The 19240-nt window shown below is 41.6% G+C and overlaps 1 protein-coding gene across 2 annotated transcripts in view; it reads right to left on the bottom strand.

Annotated features, from left to right (window-relative positions):
• LOC121593112 (four and a half LIM domains protein 2) overlaps positions 1 to 19240 on the bottom strand; it is a 113856-nt gene that overhangs the window by 75927 nt on the left and 18689 nt on the right. The window contains exon 2 of one of the 2 annotated variants that reach the window (XM_041915197.1): positions 18905 to 18990. In XM_041915197.1, the coding sequence (XP_041771131.1) occupies positions 18905 to 18990 (86 nt within the window). Of the gene's footprint in view, positions 1 to 9742; positions 11292 to 18904; positions 18991 to 19240 lie in introns of those variants that run through there. The other variant, XM_041915195.1, reaches the window with a different exon arrangement.

Genomic DNA, 19240 nt, shown 5'->3' with positions numbered 1-19240 from the left:
GCAAAACCACACAAACAACGTGGTCGTCTCCGAGGAAGCAGCAAAGACATGAAGAAAAAATTGCCGGCAAAATTCACGAAACATCCGTTAAATCATCCGCTTTCCCAAAAAACAAGATACCCGAGAGAACGTTCTTTACATCATATGCTCTCCTCCTATCGTTTTGCAACGCAACGCTCTCTAACGGGTTCTCTTAAGGTAGCAAGTACACTTCAGACCTGAAGCGCGAAGAAGCGGGATGACACCATCGGGCAATTAACACCTTCCGAACGATATGCAATGCCCCAAAACCCGACCGCGGTCTTAATAATCATCGACATTACACCCCACCCGTTCCGTCACAGTTTTCTTATCGCTCTTTATCGCTAGGAATTCGCGGCCAAAGTTTGCCAACTGTTGTGGAAGGTAGGATGATAAAGTGCAGTAGTGCGGGGCGTTCTAAAATTAAAGTGTTATGTCAACAACAGTAAGCTTTGTAAGCGTACGTTTGCATATGAATTTCTAAGCTATTTCTAGGCTTTTATACAACATTTTTCATAACGAAAATTTGAAAATTATACAGATAACTGGCTAAGAAAAGTTTAAATAAAACAAAAAAGCCTTTGCATTCTTCAAAAAAAATACTTAGAAATTGCTTAGACATTGGCGTAATATTAAGTAAGATAAGTAAATTATACGGCTTATCATCAAAAGTATGTATTTCCTCATACAGGGGCTCTTACACTAATTCCAACTGATTACAGTAAAGTGCTCAATGTTTGGCAGAACAAATGCCGATCAAGCACGAGTTATTAATGATCTTATTCGAGTGATGTTTAGTAACATTGTTTGGTCTTCTTCTATTCGGCGTAACGTCCTAGGTGAACATGCCGACGCCTATACAGGTTTTCGACACTAATACATACCACGCCGGATAGTCAGTCAAGTCAAATCCTTGTGACGATCCATTCTAGGCTTGAACTCATGACGGGCATGTTATCGAGTCGTTCGATTTGACGACTGTACCCCCCCCCCCCCCCCCACCAACCGATATTGTTAGCTCATATTTGGTAAACATGTTGTCTCGAGAGCGATATTCGCTATTTTATACCCAAAGTTTGTAATTTATGTATATCTTTTGGGTTAAATTATTAACACGTCATTCCGTATACTAATATACTAACGATTAAATAAAACTGGTATGAGTTGAAAAAACATACCGATTATGTTTAGTGCTTTTGTCACTTTTACCTCACAAATTTAGAGTCTGTTAAATGTTATACATTTTAAAAGTATTTGCTATAATTTCTTATCATAAAATATGCGTCATTGCTATTTTTTTATGAAATATCGATTGTACATTTCTATAAAGATAAAGATAAAAATCCAATAAAGATATATAAAAATAATACATTTATTGATGAAAGTTATACCGAAATTTTCAAACGATCAATTAATTACCATTAGTCAGATTAAGAAAAGAATGGTATTTACCTCTCGCACAACCAGCAGGAAGGCGCGAAAACGAATACCTGCGAGCTATCTATAAAAGATAGAAAACTTTTCCCTCGCCCGGTGAGAGTGTTCGGGCAAAACCCGAACAACCGCATGGCAAATCGGACCGCTCGACCACTCGCTCTCTCCCAATTTTTCTCACCACAGCGATATCCCATCCCATTTTAAGGGGGACGATTAATTTTCCACCCGATTGAAACTGCCGCCCCAGAAGGTGCAGCAGCAGCAGCAGCGTGATGCTCATTTTTCTCATCACAAATCATGTACACTACCCGCCGAATTGATACACGACGGCGACCCCACGCAAGCACGCACGGACGCACCGTTCGAAATGTGCAGCTAATGGTCCTAACTAATAGGCTCGGCGTCACGTGTCAACGCTGGCAATAACAGTCACAGGCACAATCGTGCCTGCTAACATAGCATGTCAATGCATGGGCATGCTTTGCCCCTCCGCTGATCATTTCTCATTAAAGCAATTAAGTGCGGCAAAAAAATGTGCCTCGCTGTACGCTCTTTTCGGTGCAACGCGACGTGCTCAAGACGGTAGACACAGTCTGCGTTCTTGCGATAAAAGCCCAACCGATCCAAACGACCTTCCCAGCGCTCGCACAAGTATGGAATGGTTAGCCACGAAGCGCTTTGCAGTGTAAAACGCCTCCATTACACAACCACGATCATTCGTTGGACCACCTTCCTTTGCGGTACCGTACATGGACCCATATGCATCTACCACCCACCATCCCATGCGTCCTTTCAACAAAGCAATGACAGATGTTTGATGGTAGGAAAATTGGTTATCTCTACCACACGCGTTACCCGCGAAGCGCCGCTCACGGAACGAAGGGCGATTAATCGAGACACAGCCTTGGGTAAACGTTTGATTTGACTCATAAAACCCTCATAAACCGAACGATGGAGGAGCATCCGCGAGGCTCGTCATTTACCCGAGACGGTGGGGCAACTCTTTTGCCATCACAGCACAACGGAACCGACCCCTCACCAGGTGACATACAACGGCGGCACACAACACACCTTGCCAAATCAAATATTTATATCCTTTTACTTCTTCGCTCGATTCGCTTCAGCCTGTTCATATAAAGCGTGCCGTTTAATGATTAAGATCGGATTACATTCGGTCGTCAGTGTGTCGGTGTGAGGAGGTTCAGCCCAACGGCTCGGGGCGAAACTTTTTATCCACGATGACTGTTATCGATGGTGTCAGCCTGTCATAGAAACACCTCAGACTTACCTAAAAATAGAAAAAAAGATAAAAATGAAATTAGTGAGGTTCATGACATACCGTAATATAAGAGAAATATTTTAGTAACAACTTAAAAATCATCAAGAACGGTTTAGTTTATTTTAAAAGTTGTTTTAGTATAAGGATTTATATCGCTTCACGTAATTAAGTTGGAAAGTTGGAAATCTTTATCAATTGCGATCATGGGACTCTTTTATCTTCGGAGTTGTTTATTCAGTTTGAAAGAGATCCTAATATGGCTAATTGGAGACTTGATGCAATGTATCGTAAGTATCATTACTGAACTATTATTATTAGACTGGAGAAACGTATTAACATTGCATGCTTCAATGATATCCAAAATAAGACCAAAATAATCCATTAATGTCTCAAACGTTTAAAATAGCACATGTTCGTATGATATTTGCAAACTTCGTGGTATCTCAAATTGCTACAGAACTGCTGAGTTATTCCAGTGTCGTCAAGAACATCTTTCACAGTCTGTTGATTCTGCGAGATCCACAGGAATGTTCGATTATTGTAGAAGCGACCAACTGGGACTCGAAATGGGCAAACGATGGCTGCTCATATAGAAGCAACGTACAAACATGTATGGCATCAGAGGGCGGTATGGGTATGGGTGGATATTTTTGGTACTAGTGAAGAGCTTATACAATCCTCTTCCTTTTAGGTAAATTATTTCGTGGGAAAGGTCGTGGGAAAGAATTAAAAAAGTGAGCCAATAGGGGAAGGTAGGTAAAGACGGACACTGCGGGTAAGATGGACACTTCTAGTAAATACTATATTTGAAAACATTTTTGACAAAACATATGCACAAGCTAAATTAAATTCACCAACAAAACAAAATTTAATTCCTGCGATCCCTTGTGATCTTATTTGAGTACTGCGGATCTTAAGCTTTAAAACTTGTATTGTTTATATTTTCGGAAGTTTTATTACATCACTGAGTTGCTGTGATTATTAAGCAAAAAATTGGCGAAAAAAAGAGAATAAAAACAATAAAAATCTTGTTTTGGGACACAGAATTTGATGATTTATTTTGCTTGTTATATCAATTGGCAATGAACAGATCTTATCAAATGCCTTAAAAAGGTATTAAGATCTTATTAAATGCCTCAAATAAGGGTAAGCAGTCAGTGTTTATGCAGGTTCTCGCTCGATGCTGAGGAACACTTTACGAAATCCAATATCTTGTCACGACTTGGACAACTTTAATCAATAAAAGGAAAAGGCATTGATATGACATCGATCAGGAATAGATCAGAGATTCTATCGAATTACAAATATCGAAAAGGTGAATTTTGATATGGTGGAAAACATGGCTTTACTTATTAACAAGTCCCTCAAAAATGCTGGGGTCGCGGAGTTTGCGCGGAGTAATTTCCTTAAGTAATTTTCGAAAAAAATATAATAACGATAAAAAATCTTAGAAGTTGCAACACAATTTCTGAAATAATAAGTTATAAGGTTTGCATATTTCCAGGGTCGTTGTATTTATACATCCCTAGATTTTTAACATTTTTCTTAACACTTTCGTCTTTCCCTACCTTCTCCTATAGAAATCCCTGAAAGCCCCTATAAGAACATATTGTAGCTAAGTTTAATGTATCATATAATTTGATAAATTATTCAATAAATTATTTAGTTTAGTATAAAACAGACATGATTCGTGACACAGTTCAAAGTTTAGAATTAACTTTAAATGTCTTGAAATGCTGGTATAATGAGTGTCCATATTGCCCCGTCATTTTCATGTATCAGCCCCGCGCAACAAAGTATCTAAGTTGCTGTAGAACGCATGTTTGAACATCTTTACACCGAATTCGTATCACACTAATCATCTAGTAAACTAAGACTAATTTTAAGATCAGATATAAGAATTTAATGTTAAATTAGACAAAAGTCCGTCCCCAATATCAAAAATACCAATATCAACAAATTGAGCATAATTTTTACCCAACTTGTTTAAGTCGCTTTAGTGCAAGAATGATTATTTAGACATTTTCAAACCAAATGGTGTTTGATCCCACCGCTCCCCTTCAGAGAGTTTCTGTGGATGTTATAAAAACACATTGAAAATGTTTATTTTGACATGCACATGATCATTTTAAGCAAAATATGAAGGAATCAAATCAAATTAGAGATAAATAAGGATTGAGTCTGTAAACTGATGATGAAGGAAGTATGTGATAAAAATTAAACAGATTTCTTTGTTGCATAATTACTTCATTTTGTATTAATCATGTCGTTTTCCTGTTCATGCATATCTATTTCTTTAGAAAAATTTTAAACCCTCACACATCATTGAGTAAAATCGCGAAAGCAAACCATGATTGGTACAATTATTAACACTCTTTCCAGAAAATCCTGGTTTGCATTACAGTTGAACAAGTACACTATTTGGTTCATTATACGCAAAACACCAAACAGAGATGAACCATGAAATGGGAAAGCTTGATTAGAAATGTAAACTCTTCCTCACAACCAATCCACAATCGAAACTTTTAAGTTTATCCGAAACAAATTTTCCACTTCGACAGGTTTAATTGAGCAGTAGTTATTCCGAAACTATGTCGCAATGAGCTTAATTAATCCATCGGAAAACTATTTCGACCATAAGCAAAAAAAAAACAACGGGAAAGCCACACCCCCTTGGCTCGATTAATCAAGCCCACCCCAAGTGTGTGGTGTGTGTCAGAGTTTTAATTTATGCTACCATCCTGCTCAAGCAGGACGACACCACCAGCAGGCCGCCAGCCACACCGAGTGATACGCAGCCAGTTTTACGACCTTTTACAAAATGCCAGCCATGATGGTAGAATTTTATCGCCCAAGGTTTGTTTTTGAGTCATCCATCAACAGGCTGGCTGGCTGCGTCCCGGATGACGCACGTAAAATGGATTAATTTCACCCGTTTCTTCCCCTTTCTGTCCGCGTTACTCCAAACGCAAACCGGGAACTGTTCTCGCCACCCCAGAGAATGTCCTTTTCGATCGTGCCCCGCTTAGCAAAAGTGTTTGTAGGCTGGGGAGGTGTAATCTTCCTCTCTTTCTCTGTCCAGCTTTCTTCTTTGCATTCGTTGGCAAAACCTTGCCGAAGCTTTCCCACTTGACAACAGCTTATCTGAAAGTCAATTTTAACGTGTGGAAAAAGAAAATCCCCGTCATGGTAGAACGCATCCGTATGGGTGTGAAAGTGCGAACGCAGGACGATGACGGCGAAGAGGCGCACGGCGAAAGGTAAGGTCGCTCATCAAATCTATCTATATCCTGGCGCTCCTTCTTATCGTGTGCTGGGCTGTCGAAGGCCTGCCTGCCCCAGCCAGGAAATGATGCAAGTCCATAACGCTAATGGATGAGTTTGATGGGCGTATATATGGCCCGAGCTTCGGTTCGGTGCTGCAGCACTCCTCATTTTGCACATCCTTTTCCATGCCTCATCACGGATCATATAGCACACCCGTTGGAGGCAGCGACGGCGGCCTTTGGTTCCTGCTCGTCCTGTTTGAAGGTTATGGCCGTAGGTTGGTGATGTTTGCAATTTCTTCATCTATCGCTGAGATTATTTTTACACTGCAAACATGCTTTGCAAGAACGCACATGAACGGTTCCCGTTCTTCGCGCAATCGGTAGAACAGTTACCATCGTTTTATCGGCCTTTGTTCCGGTCATAAATTTTATGAGCTTTGCACAGTTCCCTCCATGCTAGCTTCTTCGCACGAAAAGAAGGGCACATTTCTTTTCGCGAAAAAAAACAGAACCACGGGCTCGATGCGCTTACGCGATACACACTATGTTGCGCGCCTTTGCTGCGTTAAGTTGCAGTCCCAAACGAGATACACAGTGAGCAAGAGAGCTCTTCGGAGGCATTAATCGTCCTTAGGAACTTTCTTCGTCTGCACAAACGATTACACTTCGACACATTGTGTGACGCATCGTGTCACCCGTTCCATTGTACCAACTCTTTTGCCATTTACGTCTCCTTACCCCGTTTTTTTATCCTCTTCTATGCGTATTCTACCCTTATAAACGTAGCATCCCTCCAAGACAACACCCAGTCTGGTTGGCCATGTCCTTGTCCTAATGTTACACTAGTGGGGGTGGGATTTAGCAAAGCAGTTACGCCTCGGGTACCACACACAGGAGCGAGTAAATGTGCATCGACATTTTATGGCTTATCCTTCGGGGGAAAACCCCGTACCGATCGAAAATAGCAAACCCTAAGAGGGTAACAAACGGCGCTGTAGGTACATGGGGAAAAAAGCGAAAAAAAGAAAACCCCCCCTACCCGAAGTGGGAAGAAGACGAGTCATGGTTATGATTATGATTATCATGACTCGTTTTGCTGGACGGAAATGCTGACGAAGAAGCCATCAACCGACAAACAAACACACAGCAAAAGTAAGGGCTTGCGTACACGGATTGGCCAACGACTCCTTCCTTAAACTATCGTGCTCCCTTACCCACAAGTACTTTCGTTAGCTGCCGTTTTTATTTATTTTATTTACTCCCTTCAACACCTTCGCAAGGGACATTGCAACTGATCATGTGTACGCTTCATAGAAGAAGGATATTGTTAAAGTGGTTTGAGTGTCAATTATGTATGTGACAAATGTGAAGCGTAAAATATAACGCAGCATTAACATAACTTCGAAAAAAACATGTTTGTGGAACATGCATCACAAAGAGTTTTTTAAATATTGTAATCAAAATTTTAAATTACAACCTGACTAGCAGAATCGCCACAAAATGAATAGTAGGTGGTACTTTTGAAGTATATCTGTTATACAGAACCCAGACAGATATACAACCAATTGGAAGCCTTTTAAATTCCTAGTGTAGCATTTCTGTTATGCAAAATTTTGTTATCATAGAATCATCACCTTTCACAGAACAAATAGTTAAAAGTAACGTTGAGCATATATCGAGTTTGACACATCCGGTTAGAAACCCCTTAGTAATAAAAAAGCCCGTTTAAAATATAACTGATAAATGCACTAAAGCATTCTAAAGAAACAAGCAATTTTTTGGAACGGCCCGGTAAGCGTAGGGTAATAATAAAAAATGGTAGCGTAGGTCTGTAGACAAAATAAGAAATATAGATAGTCCCCGAGGGTACGCGGTTTCCCGCCTAGTACGCGGATTTCAAGATACGCGTTTTTATAAATTTTACAGTACTTTGAGCAAATTCTACCGATTTGACACATCAATTATATCATGCAAAATATTTTTTTTTTTTAGTCTAATTTTATAACTCTTTCACGAAGGTTTTCAATTGTAATTCACAGTCAGCATTATATCAAACAATAAATTTATTAACTAAAACCTATCACTTCAGGCAAAATTACACGAACATTAGTAATATTTTGGCTGGAAATTCGTCTTACGCGGAAATTGGAGATACGTAGTATTTTGCGATCGTTTCCGATCCCGATTAACCGTGTATCTCGGGGACCACCTATACACTGCGAAATGCAAGAAGCAATAGGCAAAATGCATATGGAAAATTGAATCCTGTTAGATAACCAACGCAAGACACAGAGGTCATAAAATCACAAGTGTGTTTAGGAACGTTTTAGAAACGCAAAAGATGTTAATATATAAACATATAAGGTGAAGCATGAAGATATATAGAAAACCGCTCAAAAAAACCGAGAACGGACCATTGGAAAAAATACAAAATAGGCATACCGCATAGCATGACGGACCACATTTACATTTGCATGGATCTGTACCTTAAACATTCGGGCGCAGACAGAAATGATACTTTTAAAGTAACCTTATGTTGTCGGTAACTAATCGCAGCATCACAAAAAAACCAATCGTACAGTTAAAATTGTGTGTAATGCATTTGAGAGACAAGGAGAAACCCTTTTTTATAAATATTATGTACAGTACAGGAAATCTTGAACACATTCGGGTAATAATGGAGACCCCAATTAAATAACGTCCCCGTCATACCTTCATAAAGAACTGTAACCAAAACCACATGTAAACCAGATGAACATTTTTAATAAAATCAACAAACAGCGTTAAGTGAAAATAAGAAAATAAAATACGGTGATGCTCATTCGCATACGTAAGGCAAAACAAGACGACTCTAATTTGACGACTAATTTTGGAAGTAAAAACATTACTCTTTAATTTTTCAAGGTTTTCATTCGCTGGTCAGTATCTTTACACATCCGAATAACTTGGTTATAGCGCAATAATAAATAGCTATCAAACCCAATTGCAGCAATGAGCAGTACAAAAAAATAGATAGTTGCAATGTAAACAACGAGTCTTGTCTTTAAGACAACTTCTTGTCGAGATAACTTTACAGATAACCTTAATGTTGCTTCAAACACGAGTGGTCCATGATCCTAAAAAGGTAGGAAAGCACTGGTACAATGAACCCTTTAACACGTGTCCCAAAGTTACAAGTAGATTCGTCTTTCAACAAACCAACCAAACCAACCATTACCATTACCACGGAGCCGGATAGTCAATCATTTCTACGGGAGGACGGTCCATTCTAGGCTTGAACCCATGACTGGCATGTTATTGAGTCGTTCGAGTTGATGATTGTACCACGACCAAAGCCATTATGAAAGTAAAGAAAATAATAACCACAGAGAAACGGAATTCAACATAAAAATTTTTGTCATTAATTGCACCTAATTAGTCTTGTAAATGCATTCGATTTATTGCATGTAGGAAAATAGTATTTGCTCGCATCCTGTAGCACGAAATCAGTACAGTGAAATATCTTAAAGTCTATGTAGCTTATATTTAAACGAGAAGAGCCACAAAATCGGTGACCCTCGGTGGTGGCTGCCTTGTTGAAGGAGCTTTTCTCTCCAAACTAGTGGCAGTGAGCCAGTGAGCTTTAATCCATTTTTTATTGGCCCTTCCTCGGTCCCTCTCTCTCTCTCTCTCTCTCTTGGGCAGTCTGTCTGTAATTAGGATGAGATCAACGGGATTACGCTTTACGCTCGCTTACTTGCTAAGACGCCGACCGCTCGTGACGGACAGCGGCGAGCCGGGACAGGAAGCGGCCAGCTCGACCATCTCCGCCGGTGGCACGCGATTCTTGCGCCGTATCGCTAGATGGCGCTCGCGGGATGGAAATTTCGGCGTTTTGCGGATCATCACCGGCTGCACCTCGATCGTTCCCTGCCGTCCCACGGCGTCCCCGTTTGCATCCATCGCAGAGCCGCCGCTGCCGCCGCCGCCCGCTGGCCCTTCACGTTCGGGCACGGCCGGACCCGCAGATACTCTCGCCGGTTGTGGTGCTGCACCGCTGACGGCGTCCGACAGACGCGATCGAAGACTCCGAAAAAGGCTGCCACCACGGGCAAAGTCCGACGACGCAGCCACCGACTTCTGTTCGTTCGGTAGACGCATTTCTTGATTCCCACTGGAGCAGCTTATCAGTCGATACGGTAACGCGATTTGAACACACACACACACACAGGCGCGTTAAAACGTAAACAAAACTCCCACAATCGAGGACGGAGGAGGCGACGTGGTATGAGGCGCGTATCGGTTTGTTCGGTAGGAGCCGCTGTTGAAGGGCGTGCTGGTCAACGACGAATGAAACTTGATGATGGAAGGCACTTCACAATTCAAGTGGAACGGATGACACTCGCGCGGGTATGTGAGGTTTGTTTGTCTGCTGCTCTTCTTTGCGATGCAGCACACGCACTGCAAAGTGGTACCAACATACAATGTCTACCCATACAACAATACACACTGAAACACACCTACACTACCGTAGCAGTAAGCGCACAGTAAATACGCACACACACACACAGGCACAACGGTGTCGGTTTGCCTTTACCCGCGAAGAGGTACCGAAAATGTGTGCGATAACGACGGGCAGGCACACACAGGCACGGACGATGTATCGACGGTTTTGTGCCTAAACGGGCACCAGTTTGTTCCGAGAACACATGGCCAAACGCGTGACGGACAGCGTAGAGAGCGAGAGAGAAAAAAAAAACAACGAAACAACACAACCGCACCGCACAAAAAAACACCTTCTTCAAAATGTCACTCCACAGAGCCAAGGCAAGACAAATGCACTGTGTGCTCGAATGCGTGCCTGGGCACTTTATGTAATCGAGATGGTTTGGTACGCCATGGATGACCTTTTTTATGCTTTTTTCTTTTCTTCTTCCTCCTCACGATTTATGCTGAAGATCGAACAGCTTACACAGAACGCGATGAAGCTAAGGCACACGATCACTTTGCCGGTTTGGAGCCACGGCCCAATACGTAAACGCAATCCACACAGGGAGAGGAGACAAAAACACAATCGATTTCTTTGTATTACGTCTAACTTTACGACACAATTTCTGCTGCTTCTCTTTCGTGACTCTTCAACACCGATTGATCGCAGCGTATCGATCCAACAAAGTGCAACAAACTTGTACAAACACACAGCACAGATAGAGATGCAATTTTGTAGTCAAAAATGTGGACGGAATTGTACCAACAGTCGTGAAATTCGACAGCTACGCAAGCACGCGAACGGGACGGACTGGACGGATTTGTGGAACTGTTGTTGCTCCGGCGGCGACAAAATCACACACGCGAGCGAGAAGCAATTACGATCAAAGGTGGCGGGGGAAAGGGTTACGAGTGTGTGTGTGTGTGTGTGTGGTGTGTGCAAATGTGCAAAGACCGTGGAGCTCACTGTGTACGTAACTATGCTTACGCATTGTCCAAAATGTGGTGCCTGGGATGATGGTGATGGGAAGAGGTTTACTTCATGAGTCGCTAACATTTCAATAATACTCATTTTATTTTACTGACCATCACAAAAAGCGTTCCTAGTCCAACAACAAAGCAGAATACTGAAGTTGGTTAAAGATTTTTTAAATTAATTTCTAATTAATTTTCTGTCCAATTTCGTCCCATGCATAGTCCACCGTGCCTTTACCATCGACGACGAATTCAAAAACCAAAACAGAACTACGGATTGCTACGGGGTACTGGTGTGTTGGTGAGATGGCGCAAACGTGATCGCGCACACACGTGCAGCCTTGCAGCAGGGCAATAAAAAAAATCGTTAGTCCACCAATCGAGCAGCACTGCGCTAATGTCCGACCACCACTCTTTTTTTACAATACCATTTTCTTCCGCCTTTTTTCGCTCTTCGCGGTGTACACAATCATCCGCTGACGTAATTCTATTAAGATGGTTGTCTTATTTCGGCAGCAAATCAGATCAACCTTCTGCTAATTACATTTTAATTACACTTCCAGTTTACTTCTTCTATCTTGTTAATTTTAAAGTAGCAAAAATACACAGGTGCTTACATGGAAAGTGAAAGAGAAGGCACAAAGGCCTCAATATCCAAATGCTTAAATGAAAGATTTCAACGATGGTTAAACAAGTTAATACTAACACATTATGCCATTTAATATTGAGTTTAACAGTGAATTGCCTACCGAGCGGCAGATGGAGGTGTAATCTAAGCAGTTACGTAATTGGAAATCGTTTATAGTGGTAAAATAACATTAATAAAATAAGTTCCCGCTGTAGTGTAACCAGAAAATTCCCATATAACAATTTGTCATCGCATCATCACCACACTACCAATCGGCAATGGGGCAAGTGGTGAATATAGAGGTGAAATTTATAAACTACGCTGCAGCGTAATGACGCACGTAGACTTTAGACTAGTGATGGGAAAAATGAAGTTTTCGTCGGAATAGATTCCAGCTAGCTCCGAAGCTTTCTGGAATCGATTTCGTATAGTAGGTCCGGAATCATTTTCCTGAATCGGAATCTTTTCCGGAATAGGTTCCGGAATCGAAATCGACTCCGGAATCGGAATTGGCTCCGAAATCAGAATCGGCTTCGAAAAGGAGTCGGTTTTGGCATACCCATAATAATAGGGGTTTGGGTCCAATGATGCTACGTTTTGATAGCCGCAAAGAATCAAAATTCACTTGTAAACGATTCATTATCATGGAGATTTTCGGACTGATTTCGCTTCTAAAACTTCTTATTTCAATTCAAGAACTGATTCTCAATCCGGAGCTAATTCCATTTTTGAAGTCAATCCTGATTTGATTTCAAACACGGAACCGGATTCGGGTTGGTCCGATTCTGAGCTCTCACCACTACTTTAGACCCAAATGCACTAATTCATTATACAAACCGAAATAACAGGATACTTATAGATAGATTTTATGTAGCTTTGTTGCGGGTTTATAATAAGATGTTGATTGAAATTGTGTTAAACTTATTCGGCAAGTAGATTTAGTGAATTTGAATAACGCAAAAGAAAGCATTACTTGCAACATCTTAGGAAAGATTTTTAGCGAATAGTTGTATAATGTTGTATTCGATAGGCATCTCCATAGGATTGTAGTGCATTTATTTTTTAGAAAAGACGGCCAGACATAAAGGAAATTGTATCATAAGGAAATAATGAAATTAGTAAGCCGGTCTCATGGTACAGTCGTCAACTCGTACGACTTAACAACATGCCCGTCATGGGTTCAAGCCCCAAATAGACCGTGCCGCCATACGTAGGACTGACTATCCTGCTATGGGGGGAAATCAATAAGTCACTGAAAGCCAACCCCACAAGTGGGTTGGCAGGCCTTGACCGGCATCGGTTGTTGAGCCAAAAGAAGAGAAGAGAATGAAATTAGTGCAAGGAAGTAATACTCCTCGGGAGAAAAACCGCAAACAACGAAAATCCTCCTTTTTACAATATGATGTTGGCTCTTATTCACTCTAACACCATCTTCCACTCCGTCGATTATTGTATACGGAGCAAATACTACAAAAAGGGATAACAACAAACAAACAACCACCTACCAAACCCAGTGATTAGATAGAAACCTATTTGCTTTATAGGTTTTATCAGAAAAAAATAATTCATTTCATTAAGTCATGCAATGCAAAATATTGTACTACGTAAGCATTTGCACTTAACGCACAAACCTTTACACAAGCGTATTTTGATAATATGGGCAGCTGATAAATAATAATACGTGTAGTATTCTTGTGATAAGAATCGATTCCACTATTTTTTGGGCTAGGAAAGCCATATCAAAAGCGCACTGGCGTTTAGAATGCGTCCCATCGAATTTCTATTTGAACAACTAAGAACGCATAGCTTCGGGTTTGCAATAGCTGCTGTCGTATTTGAGATTACATAATTATTGCATGTCTGGTATTCCTGCTGTGAGTAATCCAACCAATTCACTGATAGGCAGACCCCGTTGGCTATGTCAGGCATATACTGACAGCTATTGGTGTACCAGACAGGAATAATTCACCAACTCTGCTATTACTGGTGCTATTGAATGATGAAAAATTACAATTCCTCGTAACACGATTGCATTGATTACGGATCCTCAAACAACAAACCGATACCATTGGATCTATAAATAAGGCTTACTTTGATTATAAAACAAAAAATTGAATACCAGTATTTTAAGTTAAATTTTTATCATAATCTTTACTTATGTTGGCTAGAAAACAAGAATGAAAATCTTAAATATCATTCATGGCACGTAACAATCACCAAACGGTATGGGATTTTATGAAGCGTGAACAATAGCTGTTCAACATACCAAATTGCTCGCCTCTCGAAATGATCCTCAATCGATCTTCTCGATATTAGATTTTGAGATTTTTGTGGAATCTTAGTATGTTATATATTACGTCCTTATTATAAGCTAACCGTTTAGCATAAAATATTATATTCTTCCTATGCTTTTTCGAAACTCTTGAAAAAAATAACTGATAACTGTTAATCGAAACAACAACAGCATGCAATTATTTCTGCAACAGAGAACTACAAACCTAGAATGCTACCGCTCTTTGTCAGTCCCTCTGACCTGATCACTTCATACAGCCCTAATGAATCGCACAGAAAATGTGTCTTATTATCTCAGATTTTCAAGCATTCCCTGACGATAAATAGGTAGCGGTATAGCAGTTCGACAGCAATGATAAGAGTGTGTTTCTTAAATTGCATTGGCTTGGAATTACACATAAAAGGTAAACATTACGATGAAACGATACAAACAACGTTGTAAATAATACGACAAAAGTTTAACGTAAAGTAATTCGACCAATTCCCGTGAAGATTTTTAAACACGTTGCACTCCCCGCTGTAAATTCCTCTCAGCTGGAGGGGTTTCATACTGAATCGTTGTCAATACCGTTTTACTTAACCCCTACAGAATAACCGATGATTTGAAATCACAGGTGACTGAGCATTTGGTGTGGTGATGATGGTCCTAAAACAGAACACAACACAATTAATTACTAATTATATCTTTAACAATCTAACAACCCAACTTACCTAATATTGATTATAGCGCTGCGGTCGGTTTCCTCCCGCCGTTCTTGGCTTGTAGATACTATTCGGATGGTGTGTTTTTTGCGTACACACCGAGGCTAAATGTCCAACCTGGCCACATATGTTGCATGTTTGATTCCGATGATTACAACGTGCACTGGCGTGGCCCTCGTGCCCACAAACATTACATTCACGCTTCGATTGCGGTTTGTTCCGCTCAACCACCACTTTCTTGGAATGCTGCTGCTGCTGCTGCTGCTGGCGATGTTCCGGTTGCCGGTGTTGATGTTGCTGTTGTTTTCCAGCATGCTGCAACTGTCTCGGAGGACGGACGACGCTGGTTGGCCAATCCGATACGGGTTGGTGCGAGTTTACATAAACATAACGATGGTTTACTCCACTCTTGGCCACGTTCTTGGGCTGGTTTCCGTAATGATTGTGACCAACATTGTTCCCCTTTCCGTGGCGAATTGGATTGTTTTCGGATTTTGAGTTTCCAAGACCCATCGTAGCGATTGAAGATTATGCACTTTCTAGCGTCTGCTCTGCTGCGTGATTCGAACTGTACTGTGAGAGTGGATATGTTGGGCGCGTTTGTATGCTGGCTAAGCAAAATGCGCCTCCACTTTGTTTGAAATACAGTGCTTCTCAAACAACTTTTTGTGAATATTGCTTTTAAAAACTGTAATAAAAATATTACAATTTGGTTTAATTTGAATCAAAATCACACTAAGGGAGAATATTTCTTGTTGAGAAAACTATTTTATCCAGTTACTGGTTGTTATCCAAAATATCAATCACATCGTGTTTCTTGCTAATGGCACAGAAGTTTAACTAGATATAATTATAGTTCTTTATGCGATATGATGTTCTTGTACAGGAGACCTTCGCATAACGAGTTCAATCCATGCGAGTTTTTCGCACATGTTCGTTTATCATTTTCATTTTCGTTAGAATTGTTTCACAACACAAAATATCTCAGCATGAATGAATAAGTTACATGTTTACGATTATATACTTGTGCCGGTAGTGCTCTTTCCATTTTTTGTTTCTAATTCTAACATTCGTGATATAATGAAATGTACCAATAACAACTATGTTGCACTCCTACTCTCAACAGTTTGTTTGCCGAGATACGATATTAATGTGGCCCGAGAAGAAACTACACATATATAATTTTGATTTAAGTTTAATTTCATGGTTTAAGCCAAAATAAAGTTATTTATGTCTAGTGAAGTGGAACCACGCATTGCGAAATTAATCCGTTCCAGTTACTCGTTATGCAGGGGACTCTCTTGCATATAATTTCCACGAAAAGTGAAATAATTGATTCCAGGAAAACATAATGTGCTAATAGAGAGAGCATATATGCAGATGAAAATCTGAAAAATGACTGCATAATACAGTCAGAATTCAATAGTTGAACGCTTTTTAGTTGAAATCTCGATAGTTGGCTGACAGTTCAAATAAAAAGTATGCGTTTGAATGTAAAAGCCTGAAAAAATCAAAACAATCTCATGACATGCCAATAATTTTTTGAAATTTTTCTGTACGGAAAAACGTGCCAACTAAAAAGCACATATTCAATAGTTCTAAATTACTACTTACTTCGGTAGAGAATCGAAGTTCAACCAGTGAGTTCAGACTGTACAGGCGTTCCCCGAGTTACGACCCACTCGAGTTGCGACGATTCGCAGATATGACGATGCACGTTACATACACATTAACAAAGATTCACCAACTACCCGATCTTGTATAACTACAAGGTGTAAACGGCTTTTGGAGTCAACTGGGAGGTATTTGTTGAGTGTTTGGATTTGCTCTTAGAAAAACTCGTTATGAGAGGTTCTACTGTATAGCTAATTGCTAACATAGAGCTGAGCTAAATTAATATAGCTTCCCTACAAGTTCGCGTATAAGAGGTACTACGCATTTCACATTTAAGGACTACATGGTAATGTTATGAATAATTATTCATGTAAATTTTCAACAGCTAAATTACTCTTTCCCCCAACCCATCAAATGCTTAAGAAACACTGGAATGAAAGACAGCGATCACGCACACTTACGCGCGGAGCGCAAATAGTGTAACGCTGATCCAACAAAAACAATCATGCCTTCTCGCTTTCTCGCATTACAATTCCAATCTGTCAGAACGAGCAAGCATGTTTGTTACATGGATTTCGATACTAACCTCAAAGCTGGAAGTAACCACTTCCGACGAGCCGCACGTATTAGCAAGAAAAATCCTGATTTATACAAAATGCAGCACACTACAACGCAAAATCCATACAACAAATTGCACACGTTCTAGTATAGTACGTGGTACGATGCGAATGAGTCATGAACCCTTATCTCGATCACCTGATTTGCGGTGCAAATGTAACGACCGGTTTCATCATTTGCAATAGAGCTAGGCTCGCCGCAAGTATCAACATTGCAATAGAGGTGGTTTTATACCTTATCGCTTTGTGTCTGCGCATGTATAAGTTTAAGCCGGAACCGGTACGATGGAATAGAGTCCAAAGTTTCTGCTACCATTCTGGCTGCCCCCAGTTTCAGTGTGTGCTTACAAGCGAATAGTCGATGCACGATGGGTAACCTTTTTTCCAGCAGCAATTCGAGCCGGTCGCGCACGGCTCGCGGCCCACAAAAGCCTCATGCGTTCTACCGTACCCAGGGCGGCTGTACTGCGTGTGGCGAAGCGGATCATTCGGTCGATCGTTGCCGATACGCGAAACGGTTGTGCTTCCACTGCCGTAGGGAGGGCCACATCGTTCGGATGTGCCCGGTTCGGTTAAGAGAAAATCAACACAAAAGCAACACTAGGCGCAATTAAAGCGTCTTGGCAATTGTTTCGATTAATATAAACACATTTTGCGACCCCCAACCCGGCAGGGATGCAGTCTATAGCTCGATTTAGGAACGTGTACGTGAATGTAAACAAATGCACTTATAGTGGTGGTGATGGTGGGTAAATGGTGTGGTAAGGACCTGTTGAGTGGAAAGCGTATGGTGTGTGTATGTGGTGGTGAGTTGACAGCTCCGTTCAAAGAACAATCGTAGCCGGCGTGCGCGACGAACAGCAGAGACCGGCAAGCGTTCAGAACCAATTTCTCAGTATTTTGTCACCAAAGTGTGGCGTCTTTTCATTTCGTGATCGTTCGTTGCTGTGCTTAGACGTCGAAAGCGATGGGGAATTTGCTGTGCTGCCGAAGCAAGAAGCGGACCAAATCGACCGGTAGTAGTAGCAGCTTCAACAGCGAATACGACAGCCAACTGCCCTGGGACGCGGAAGCGTTCCAGTGGGTGGATCCGAACCGGCCCCAACACCATCTCCCGACGGCGGGATGGCACGGTGGAACTGCTTTTGGGCAGGGAATTACCACTTCGCAAGTGAACCCACCGCAAGTGGTAGCGAGCAAGAGCTGCCCCACCAGACAGCCGGCGAAAAGCTGTGAGGCCTGCGGGGAGACGGACCACCGGGCGGATAGTTGCCGGTATACCACGCGCATGTGCTTCTGTGCCGCAGCGAGGGACACATTATGCGCATTTGCCAGAAACGCAAGCGAGGCAGGAAGGTGTTGCACCACCGTATAAAGGCCGGCGGCGCCTACCAGGTGCCAACGATGGAGCTGAAAAACAAGTACCTACCGCACCGGCACCATGATCACCAACCGGAAAAGGGCCACTCCGCCGGACAGCGGAAGCAACCGCATCGTAACGGGCTGACCGCAACGGGTGGACGAAAGAAAGCTCCCGGAAATGGGTGGGTGGCCCCGAACCACCACCTCCAGCCACCGAAGCCCCAGCAGCACCATCACTTACCTCCAGGCGTGGGCCGTAAACCCCGGACACCGATCCGGACAATCGTCGCATTCGGCTCCGTCGAAGATCTCCGTAATGATGACGCCCTGAAACGAGACAACGGATGTGGTTACTTGATTTACGCAATTATGTGCTGTATTTAGAGATGGCGAGAACAATCTCGGTTTTGTTTCACGCATCAAAAACGTGTCGACGAAGCCGGTTTAAGGGGTGATTCGTTATGTTTATGTTATAAGCCCTGTGAGTGGCCCTGTTTTTCGTGCCATACCATGACACACAAACGCGTTTGTGCATTTGTTCTTGCTTAAGAGAGATAGAGAGAGAAGGAAGTGTAGA

Source organism: Anopheles merus, chromosome 2L, assembly GCF_017562075.2.
Source record: "Anopheles merus strain MAF chromosome 2L, AmerM5.1, whole genome shotgun sequence".
Taxonomy (NCBI): domain Eukaryota; kingdom Metazoa; phylum Arthropoda; class Insecta; order Diptera; family Culicidae; genus Anopheles; species Anopheles merus.
This window is presented reverse-complemented; position numbering and strand designations above follow the sequence as displayed.